This window comes from Sus scrofa, chromosome 6 (genome assembly GCF_054392235.1).
Source record: "Sus scrofa isolate SSC_HxYL_T2T_F1_AM1 chromosome 6, Sscrofa_HxYL_maternal_Yorkshire_Landrace_v2.0, whole genome shotgun sequence".
NCBI classification, from domain to species: Eukaryota; Metazoa; Chordata; class Mammalia; order Artiodactyla; family Suidae; genus Sus; species Sus scrofa.
The window spans coordinates 56,579,657-56,591,114 of NC_139388.1; the positions used below are offsets into that span (position 1 = coordinate 56,579,657).

The window sequence follows — 11,458 nt, forward strand, 5'->3', positions numbered from 1 at the left end:
GTTATGAAATTCAAGCAATATAAGTGATCCTGCTGTGGTGCAACGGGATCAGAGGCGTCTCTTTAGCACCGGGACACAGGTTCGATCCCAAGCCACAGTGGGTTAAAGATCTGGTGTTGCCCCAGCTGCAGCTTAAGTTGCAACTGCAGCTGAGATCTAATCCCTGGCCCAGGAACTCCATAAGCTACAGGGTAGCGAAAAACAGGAAAAAAAAAAAAATCAAACAATGTAATAGTATTTCTGCCAAGACAGCTATAAAAGTTTCTAAACTTCCTCAAATTTTTTTCAGTATTACATAGGGGTTTTTATTGTGGTTAAATACCCATAACAAAAAATGTAGCATTTTAAAGGCTACCACTGAGTGACATTTAATCCACTTGTGATGTTGTACAACCCCCACCGCAACGTTTTCATCACCAGAACCCTCTCATCACCCCAAAAGGAAGTCCTGCACCCAGGAAGCATCATCTTGAACTATTTTTAACTCTTGAAGACACCCTTCATACGAAACACAGTAACTGGGGGGAAAAAAGTCAAAATAACGAAGCAGAGTGTTGCCGAATATCAAACCACATTTACCCAGGTGCCAGAGACTGTAGCCACAACGACCACAAGGGCGAGAACAGTAACATGTATTGGGGGCTGGCGCTAAATTGCTCTTCGCAGGACTCATTTCATCCTCAGCACAGCCCTGCGAGCTGAGCTCTGGGTCATGATGACCATTCTATGTAAAAGGAAATCAAGGCTCAGGAAGGCAAACGCACCGATCCCCGCAGTGATCGGGCCTAAGGAGATGGAAAGACCAGCTCCACCTGCAGACGGCTTTCTCCTTGCTGTGTGGCCTGTAGCCGGTGAGCGCCCTCTCTGGACCTTGATTCCAGTCTCTGTAGAAAGGCTCTAATAATAGCCAGATGGAGTGAGGGTACATCCCACCGTGGAGAGGGACTGCTACTGCCTTTATAGGAAACTCAGCCTCACCTACTCCCCGCCCCCACCAGGCAGATGCATTGTTTTAACCATGAAGCAAGGGAGAAAGGGAAAGCGGAAGTGGTGGGGAGTGGAGGGAAGTCTGTGGGCTTTCCCATTCCCCCACCACCCACCACCCCACTAAGCCCCAGTTCATTCATGCTTGCCCCCTGCACACCCTTGATGCTGTGCATGAGTGCAGAGAATGGCCATGAGAAAGGGGCTGGAAATCACCCCAGCAGTCAGAAGGGGAACTGAAGGCTGGAAGTCACCCCCAGAGGAGTCCAGGGTGGGGCAGAGACTGATCTGTGTCCCCAGCAGCTGGTAGAGTCAGCGCCCGCTCTCTGCCTTGTTGAATGAATGACGTTTTGTGTTTTGGGGGGTTGCGTCTGCTGCATGTGAAAGTTCCCACGCCAGAGATCAAAACCAAAACACAGCTCTAACCAGAGCCACCCTAGTGACAATGCCTGATCCTTAACCCACTGAGCCACAAGGGGAATCCTGAATGACATTTTTGGGAGAGCTTCGAAAGGACACAGGAGGTGAGGTCAGGCTCCGTGAGGGGGCAGCCATCTATTCAGGGACGGGGGCATGGGACTTAAGTCTGAGTTCTAGGGCCAGCCCTGAGTTCCCTGCCTCCTACCCCTTTGCCCTCCAGCTTCTCCAGCTCCCCTGCATCCCATGGCTCCATCATCCTCATCTTGGAACCCACCAAGCTATGCAGTTTCCCAGGTACCTGTCCAGTGGTGTTACCCACAATGCAACAGTCTCCCGTCCCTCCCACCTCCCCCTGCTGGGACCAGGGCTCCCAAGTCCAGCGCGGGAATCAGAACTAGGAGTTCCTGTTGTGGCTCAGGGGGTTAAGAACTCAACTAGTATCCATGAGGATGCAAGTTCTGGCCTCACTCAGTGGGTTAAGGATCCAAAGTTAATGCAAGCTATGGCGTAGGTCACAGATACGGCTCAGATCTGGCGTTGCTGTGGCTGTGCTGTAGGCCGGCAGCTGTAGCTCTGATTTGACCCCTAGCCTGAGAACTTTCATATGCCTCCAGTGGGCCCTAAAAAAGAGGGGGGAAAAAAAAGTAAAGGGAAGCAGGGAGCTTGTCACAGACTCTGTGGCTTCCTTGAGGCAGAGATGGTGGGGGGGCCTTGGAGTGGGCTGGGAGAGGGCAGGGCTGTCCTCTGGAGATTAGGCATGGGCAAGTGGGGCACCCTGAATGAATGAGGGTCAGAGCCAGAACCCTAACCAGAGCAGACCTGAGTTGCACAGAAGCTGCTGGGAACTTTTCTGCTTTCTAAATATTTAGATAGTGAGATGGATGGGCAAGCGATGGCCAGACCAGGCCGCCAGGCCACCGGATATTTGGAGGGAACTGTCCTTTTTATGCTCCAGGATAATTGCTCTGGCTCCCTCTCCCCCTCCCTCCACAGCCCGCACAGCCACCCTGAAGGAGGAGAAATAGCAGCTGATCACCCCCTGAATTCAGAGGGTCAATGTTCCGGGACGCAGGGCTCCAGGATCCATCTCTGGGCTTATCCACCCCCAGCCATCAGCCATGTCCCCGAACTTCTGGCTCCCGCTCCCGGAAGTCAGGGCCGGAGAGCTCAGGGCAGATGTCAGCAGAGGGAGCAGGCGGTCTCAGACCCCCCTTTGGATGGCGTTCCCACGGTGTTGCTGGATGGCTGTGCGGCAGGCAAGGGTGCCCCCTGCCCTTCGCCCCAGGCTGACAGAGGAACCCAGCTCCCCTCCTTCCCCCTGGGAGCAGCAGGGGCCCTTGAGTCCTTCCTCCCCGAAGCGGGCCAGGCGAGGGATGTCTGCGAGTCGCCTTGGGCGGGCCTCAGGCACAGGCAACAGAACCAGAGCTTGAGGCGCTGGAAAACGGCCTTGCGGAAAAGGATGAAGACCCAAGGGTCCAGGATGGGGTTGAAGGCGTTGAAACGGAAGGCGAGGAGGTCCCCCATCTCGCTGCTGTCCGGGGCGATGGCTTGGGTGAAGCCGCGGATCTGGGGGCAGAGTGAGGCCGTCAAGAACCACCCACCAGTCCTGCCTCCACCCACCCCCCAAAGCTCCTCTCCCACCCCTTGCTCATCGGCAGAAATGAGGGAGGGGTGGCCTGCTGGATGGGGAAGGGAATAAGATGAAAACTAAATAACAAGCGCATGGGGCGGGGGGAGGGAGAAAAAGCCCCAGGGGACAACTGCAAAGCCCTAGAGGGGGAGAGATGGGGCCACGACGCCAGGACTGTGTCCCAGGGCTGTGCCTGAGCGTGTCCAGTCTCCGGGTCTTTTGTCACCACCCCCCCCCCAAAGTTGGACAATCCTTACATCTAGCCCAGCCCTTGCATTTTACAGAAAGAGAAACTGAAGCCCAGGGTATAAGCGGGGTGACTGGGTGCCAAGGGCCAGGGTCTCCCTGCTGTAATTTGGGAGAGGCAGGGCGGGAGTTCCTGCCGGAAAGTGGCGAGGCTAGGAGATGCTAAGGGCAGAGATTTGGGTGGGGCTGGCATGGGGAAGTGGGGAGTGTGGCAGCCGGGAGAGCTGACTCAGAAATCAGAGGAGCCCAGGGTCCAGACCTGCCTCTGTGTGGTCGTGGGCAAGAGACCTTATCACCCTTCATCTGTGAAAACGGTGACAGGGCAGGGACAAGGACGTCATCCCACTTCTTGCTAAGTGCTTGTGGAAAATGTGATGAAGATCATTTTGGAGATTATCTGAGAAAGGATTTCTAAACCCTGAGCAGAGGGTGTACAGAGAGCAAGCACTCAATGCCTGGCGGGTCTTATTATCAGGCAGGGGCAGGGGAAGGCTCCTGGGGGTGAAATTGGCAGGGGTGGGGGCTAGAGATGGAGAAGGGGCGACAGGGTCAGGAGGAGTGAAATGGGGCAGAAGCAAATGGGGAAAGACTTCTCCTGGGAGTGGGGAGTTGCTTGACCGTGGCCACAGCCTCTGACCTCTCTGAGGCTCAGTCTCCAGATCCATGAAATGGGCTCAGCCCCTGGAGGCTAAAGCCGGCTGCTGCCCTCCTCCCCCCCCCCCCCCCCCCCCCCGCCGCAAGGGGCACTCACCATGAGGGGCAGGGAGCACACAGTCATGATGCCAGTCATGAGGGCCAGCAGGATCAGGTGGTCCACCTCGTCCTCACCTGCCCGGGGGCTGGGGACCAGCGAGCCCTGGTGGCGTCTCTGCTGTCGGTACATGCGGCAGAGGCTGAGGGTGACTGAGCCGTTGCAGAGGACGATGGCGGCCACCAGCAGGGCCATGAGGCTGGCGTAGGCCAGCGAGAAGGCGCAGCCACCCAGCTCGGCCGAGCGCAGACGGATGAAGCACCAGCTGCCCGGGCAGTACTGCTGGTGTTGGCCCAGGCCCAGCAGGGGCAGCGCGCAGAAGGCCGTGCAGAAGGCGTAGATGGCAGGCAGCGCCAGGCGGGCGCGACGCGGCCCGTCCAGCTGGGCGTAGAGGTAGGGGTGGCTGAGCGCCAGGCAGCGCTCCACGGCCATCGCGAAGAGGATGAGCGTGGAGGCCAGCCCGAAGAAGGTCATGGCGAAGGCGAAGGCGTCGCACAGCGCCGGGCGGCCCCGGGCCAGGCCCAGCAGCGAGCTGTTGCGGGCGTAGGCCGCGAACACGGCGGGGCTCAGGAAGCACGTGCCCAGCAGGTCGGTGACGGCCAGCCCGGTGACCAGGACGGCGAAGGCCGAGGGCCGTGACCGCCGCCGCGCCCCCAGGATGCCCAGGGCCAGCCCGTTGCCCACCACGCCCGCCACGAACATCAGGGTGCTGGTGGCCGGGCCCACCGAGTCCCGCACGTACGTGAGGTTCCGGCAAGAATCGGCCATCCCCCGCCTCGCCGCGGGCGACCGCCGGGCTGGAGGGGTCCCCGGGGGTGGGAGATGGGGTGGGAGGGGGAGGCCGGGTCCGCCCCTGCGACGCCCAACCCCGCCGGCGCTCCCTGTGGTCCCCGCTGCAGCTGGAGGGAGTGGGCTCAGGTCCCCGTCGACCCGCGGCAGGTCCTGCTGGGCGTCAATTTCTGTCTATTTCTCTCCCCTCTTTCTTTCCTTCTGCCTCGGTCTCCAGGTCCAGTCCTCTCCTCGCCAAGCCCCTAGCGCGTTCTTTCTCCGTCTCCGTCTCTTGCTGTCGCTCCGTCTCTGTCTCCTTCCTGGTCCCTGGACAGCTCTCGCTCCCGGTCTCGGCTTTGACCTCTCCCAGCCCCTCCCCACCGCACCTCTGCAGCCTCCCAGTCCCTCCTCTGTCCCCTTGCTGCTTCTCCTGGGTGTCTCTCGCTGGGTCCAACGCCGAGTGTCAACTTCTCCCTCCTTCCCTCTCTCCTCCCTCCCTCCCCGGCTTGCTCGCTCACCCCGGCTTTTTCATTTCCTCTCTCTGCCCCGCCTCCCCTCCCCTGCTTTCTCCAGCGGCCCCTGGGCTCCCTCCCGCCTTTCCCTGGCGGCTCCCTCCATCCCCCCCTGCCCAGGACAGGCCTCTGCCTCTCCTCCCTGTGTCCTCTCCCCCGGCCCACATCACTGAGCCACCTGCCGTCTCCCCACACTCAGGTCTCTGCCACCCTGTCCCTTCCCAGCATCGCTCAGTGGACCTGGGTTAGGGATCACCTGAGTCATCACACCCAGTGGGGACAGGACCTGAGGGCCACAGCCGACAAGTCCTCAAGGCTGTCTGGTGTGGCCTCTGGCATCTATTCTGGGCTCAGGCTCTGGGGTTAGGACACGGCCAGGGATTGAGACATGACCGGGAAATTCCTCTCTGATGCAGTGTTTTCCAGGCACCACTGGGATTTCTGTTCCCTGGATAGACTTCACTCCTTCCACGAGGCAGGGGGAAGAGGTGGCCCAGAGAACAAAATGCCAGTCCCTGGAGTCCGTCCTGGGGCTCCCAGCTTGCACACTCAGCCACCCCACAGAGCCTTGGGGGGCGCCGGACTTGTCATCCACTGATAAGGGACAGGTCTGCCCCAGGATTTCCACTGCTCTCAGGCATCAAAGGGGGACACACCCCCCACCTCTCACCCCAGCACTCCCAGGCCCCAGGCCAAGCTCTGGTGACCTTGACTTCAAGGAATATTTTAGCCACAGACAGCCGTCCAGGGCTCCAACTCCGCTGTTCCTCCATTTCTCCCACCCCACCCCAAACACATGGCCAGCCGCACAGCCACCACCCTCCAGCCAGTGTAGTCAGCCTGGGTGTCCCCCTGCCAGCACAGTGATCACCATCACTGTTGCCACTGAACCTCATGGCTTCCCCTGCAGCCTCCCCGCCCATGAGGGCCAGGTGGGAGCTCAAGGACCCTCTCAGACACCCCTGATTTTTCAGGGAGGCAGTTTAAGCGCAGAGAGTACGCATTCAAGATCTCACGCCAGTTTCACTACCTGCCTGCTCTCTGATGGTCCCCGGCCAGGACGGGAAGCCCGTGGACCTCAGTTTCCTCATCCGTGCAATGGGGTAACACCGGCTTCATAAGCCTGGTGGCTGACCATGGCCAGGGGCCCATCCCAGACCCCTCTTTGTAACAAGGAGTGGGCCTGTGTAGATAATTGTGTCACATCCAAGGCCAGGAAGGATGTTCCTCACCCCAGGGCTGGACACTGGGCAGCCATAGGCTTTCCCTTTCCCCCACTCCCCATGATCACGATCCCCTCCCCCCCACCTCCCCCACCTCCCAATCACCCATGCCCAGCTGGCATCCTCAGCTTCCGCCCTGGTGGATGATAGCCCAGCTCCAGCCACCCCAGGGGCTCCGACCACTTAGCCCTGCTCTGAGGGTGCCTCTGTGTGTGTGTGTGAGTGTGTGTGTGTTTGCACGCGCCAGGCCACATGATTCCCCCCCACACACTCTGTGATCTCCGGCAGACCAGAGGGAACTCAGGAAGTTCTATGATATTAATAAAGGATGATGCCTGGCAGGCTTGCGTCCTGTCTCAGCATCAGGGGAGTTGCAGGGCTGGGGTGAGGGGGAGCTCTGCTTCGCTGCTTCCCGGAGCCTCCCTCCCACTGGCTCCCTGCCCCACCAGGCGCTGTGGAACATTCAGCAAGTCCACGCTGCTCCCATCTAGTAACACCTCACACGTGCCACCCTTCAGGCCTCAGTTTCCCCACTTGTGCCCTGGCAACCGTGGCATCAGTTTGGGGCTCCAGCACGAGCGGGAGAGGGGGGTGCCTGTAGCTTATTCCTAAGGAGAGGACCCAGGGCCTCTGCCTGCTGGTGCCCCAGCCGGGGCCCATAAGGGCCCCGAAGGGTTCCTCTTCCATCCAGGGGCCCTGGGGTGAGAGGTCCCCTGGGCTGGGCTGTGCGGGGGAGTGGGGAGACTTTCGGGGGTGGGTAGCTATGTGGGAAGGAGCTGCTGTGGGTGGGTGAGTCAGCGCCGCCCCCCCCAGCAAGCTGCTAAGAACAGGACTGGGCCTCCCCAGAGGGACCCTGGAGCAGCGCAGGAGCGGAGAACCCAGAGAGGGCCGGAAAGGGACACACGGCCTGGGCGGGGGAAGGCCAGGAGTAAGGGCTACCTGGAGGGGGGTTCTGGGGACCCTGGAAGTGTGAGCTTCAGGGGTGGGTTTGCGTGACCTATGCGAGAATCTACTGGTGTGTGTGTGTGCATGTGTGTTGCAGCGGGGTGGACATTCTCTCCTCTAAGATCGCTTTGTGTGACTATCTACTGGGGTGTCCATGCCGGTCTGTGTATGGGGGGCCCACGTGTTTCGCTATGGCTGTGTGCCCCCGTGTGTCCGAAGGTATCTAAGCCTTGATGTCCTTCCTCAGACGGCTGCCCCCCCTTGTTGGGATATCGTATGAAGGTTAGAGACGGAATTCACCCTGCCACCTCCAGGAAGCCCTCAAGTAGCGGCCAGTGTTTGGGTGTTTTAATTAATTAATTAACTAACTTGCTTTTGGGGGCTGCACCCGTGGCACATGGAGGTTCCCAGGCTAGGGGTTGAATTGGAGCTGTAGCCACCGGCCTACCCCACAGCCACAGCAACGCGGGATCCGAGCTGCGTCTGTACCCACACCACAGCTCACGGCAACGCCGGATCCGTAACCCACTGTGTGAGGCCAGGGATCGAAACGGCAACCTCATGGATTCTAGCTGGGTTCGTTAACCACTGAGCCACGATGGGAATTCCAAGTAGCTGCCAGCGTTGTTCTTCACTCAAGGACCCTGACCCACTCACCATGTGCCAAGGGCTGGGGGCACAGAGAGGCTCAGAGAGCGCCTTCCCATGGGGGCATGTTCCCAAGTGATGTGTGACAGTGATGAAAGTGGAAGGTTGGAGTTGGAGCCCCGGGCAGGCCCTCAGCTGAGTCATTCCATCTGGGTGGGTGTCAAGAAGGCACACACCAAGCAGGCCAGGAAATGGGACCAGGACTGGCTCTCCCACGCCTGCCGGCCAGCGCCTCCAACTGCCTATCCAAGCCTGCATCTGGACGGCTGCTGACCTAAGATGCCAGCCTGCCCTGGGCCCGACCCTCTCCTGGCTCCCTGGTTTCCGTCCTCCTGGCCGTGCCCTGGGAGGAAGCTGACCCCACTCGTGCCCTCTCACCACACACCACCAGCTGTTTATATCTGCCAGGCCTGCCTGTCACCTGTCCCCACTGGCTGCTGTGAGAAGCTGCTGTGTGTCCATCTGACCCATCCATCCTTGGCGGGTCCCAGGCCCTATAGCTGGAGGCCAGTTTTCTGCCCACTGCCCTCTCTCACCCCAGATGGGCCCTTACCTGCTTATGGGCTGCTGCTTCCCTCAGCTTTTCCTGGTGTCCCTACTTTGTGGTTCCTGCCCTGCCTTTGCTGGGCTGTGTCCCTCACCTGGGATCCTCTCATTTCTGTCCTTCAAGTGGACCCTTCCGGCCTCTCCTGAAGTCACCCATGGGCTCCTCCCACTCCAAATTCCAGCCCCAACTGACCAGGTGACATCACCTCTCCGTGCTGGTCTTCTGTGTCTGTACCATGGGGGTAGGAGTTCCTGCTGTGGCGCAATGGGATTGGCGGCGTCTTGGGAGCACAGGGATGCAGGTTCAATCCCTGGCTAAGCACAGTGGGCACAGTGGGTTAAGGATCCAGGTTCACTGCCGCTTTGGCTTAGGTGGCAACTACAGCCCGGATCTGATCTTTGGCCTGGGAACTCCATAGGTGCCTCCCCCCCAATTAATTAATTAATTAATTTTAAAAATGAGGGAGTTCCCATCATGGCTCAGTGGAAATGAATCTGACTAGCATTCATGAGGACACAGGTTCGATCCCTGGCCTCACTCAGTGGGTTAAGGATCCGCCGTTGCTGTGATCTGTGGTGTGGGTTGCAGATGCGGCCGGGATCTGATGTGGCTGTGGCTGTGGTATAGGCCAGCAGCTGCAGCTCTACTGTGACTCCTAGCCTGGGAACTTCCATAAGCTGAGGGTGTGGCCCTAAAAAGCAAAAAATAAATAAATAAGATTAAAATTAAAAAATAAATATAAAAAATGGAGGTAAACAGAATCCTTGAGGCTACCAAGAGAATTGAGTGAGATGGGGCTTAGCAGTTCCCTGGTGGTTTAGTGGTTAGGACTTGGCACTTTCACTTTTGCCTCCCCCCCGCCCCCCGCCGCCCGGTTCAATCCCTGGTCTGGGAACTGAAATCCCACATCAAAGAAAAAAAAAAAAAAGAGTGAGATGGGGCTTGTGAAACTGGGCCCGGAACTCCCAATAAGTGAGGGCCATGGTTACGGCTCCTTCTGGCTCTGGGCTATCAGCGCCCCCCTCTTCTGTCAATGCCATCAGGGCCAATGTCGTGGGGTGTGGAGGGGAAGTAGCTGGGCACAGCCCTGGGGTTTGAGTGAAGTGGAAGGGGATCCGCTGGGTGCAGCCACTTCCCTAGGCGTTCACTTTGCTGCCTCTTGGTCTGGCTCTGACTCCAGCCAGGGCCTGTCCCCAGAGCTGACATCACAGCTGGGGGTGGCAGGAAAGAGCAGCGGGTGACAGAAGGTGGTGCTGCAGGGTCATACCCGCTAGCTAATGAGATTATCCAGTTTGGAGGCTGATCACCCAGGGAACAGCGCTGTCCCTCTGGCTTCTCCTCCCTCCGAGCCTCAGTCTGGGTACAGGCTCCCTCACCTCACCTCCTTCTCCAGGCAAACACTTCCTCCCACTCCTTGCCTCAGCCCCAACCAGGTCAGCCAGCACCCCTCGCTGGTCTCCCAGTGTCCATCCCCTAAGACCAGCTCCAAGATCCTGGGGCTCAAAGGGTCTAAACTGCAACAGTCCAGGCTCAAGAAATCTTTACACTCCTGAAGTGCTGAGCTCCAGAATCCTAGTCGAACAAAGGGACAGGACCTCAGTATCCTGGCCCCACAGGGTTCCAAGACTCCAGAATTCCAGCCCTCCAAAGGTCCTGGGATTCTAGATTCCTTGGCATTTTGGGTTCTAAGATACAAGGATGCTAGATCTGTCTGTGAAATTCCAGAATTCCTCTGGCAACTTCGCTCTCAGCATCCTGCCTCCTGCCTCCCCCCACCCCACAGCTCATCTTTGGCTCTCTCTGTCCCCCGTCTCCCCTGGGGCTCCCACAGACATGATGCAACCAGGCCGGAGCCAGCTGAGAGGTGGGAGGCAGGAGAGAGATGTAATTACAGCTTCTCCTGCCTCAATTCAACAGGAAACTCAGAGTTGGGGCCCAGGGGACCCTAATCCAATGTGAATAATCGAGCCCTTGCCAGATGCAGGCGCATCCCTTCTCTGGGGATGGGAGGCCCAGTGAGCCATCTCCATCCAGATCCACCTGTCAGTCTCCAGACAAGAAGGCATAAGGAGAGGGGAGGGGTCACAAACTCAGTGGCCCCAGGACCAACCAGGTAAAATAATTAACCAAGCCCATAGCTCACCCAGTCTCCTTTTCTTTGTTTTCAACAGAGACATAATTTAAGACATTCCTCTGTAAGAAGCCCCTGGCACAGGCGCTGTGATTAACAGGGACTGACGCTCAACCTCCTTAACCAGGAGACAATAGGGTATGGTGGAGACTTTGGCAAACTGGAAAGCGCAGGGCACATCTCACAGCCTCTTCTCACCTTGCAGGGTCGACCCAGACCTTCCAATTTGGAAGAAGCCAGAAATAATGTGGACTTTTATATGAAGTATTCCTTTTTTTTTTTTTTTTTTTGGTCTTTTTTGTCCTTTTAGGGCCGCACCCACGGCATATGGAGATTCCCAGGCTAGGGGTCTAATTGGAGCTGTAGCTGCCAGCCTATGATAGGGCCACAGCAATGCCAGATCCGAGCTACGGCTGCGACCCACACCAGAGCTCACAGCAACAGTAGATCCTTTACCCACTTGGCGAGGCCAGGGATCGAACCCACAACCTCATGGTTCCTAGTCGGATTGATTTCCACTGAGCCACGACAGGAAATCCTGAAGTACTCCTATTTAACTGCAGGCTATATATGTCCTGCAGACCACCAGTATGTGAAGTCGGGAACACAGGACAGAAACCAGGGATGTCACAGTCCCCGTGTCCCCAGACCAA

The 11,458-nt window shown here is 58.2% G+C and overlaps 1 protein-coding gene across 1 annotated transcript; it reads right to left on the reverse strand.

Annotated features, from left to right (window-relative positions):
• Positions 1 to 279: 279 nt before the first annotated feature.
• On the reverse strand, positions 280 to 5,264 carry PTGIR (prostaglandin I2 receptor). The gene is made up of 2 exons (XM_003355952.5): positions 4,032 to 5,264; positions 280 to 2,970 (listed from the first exon to the last, which is right to left on the reverse strand). Exons 1-2 carry the CDS (start codon positions 4,797 to 4,799, stop codon positions 2,584 to 2,586), a joined length of 1,155 nt encoding a protein of 384 aa, XP_003356000.1. The 5' UTR covers positions 4,800 to 5,264; the 3' UTR covers positions 280 to 2,583.
• Between the last annotated feature and the right edge of the window lie 6,194 nt (positions 5,265 to 11,458).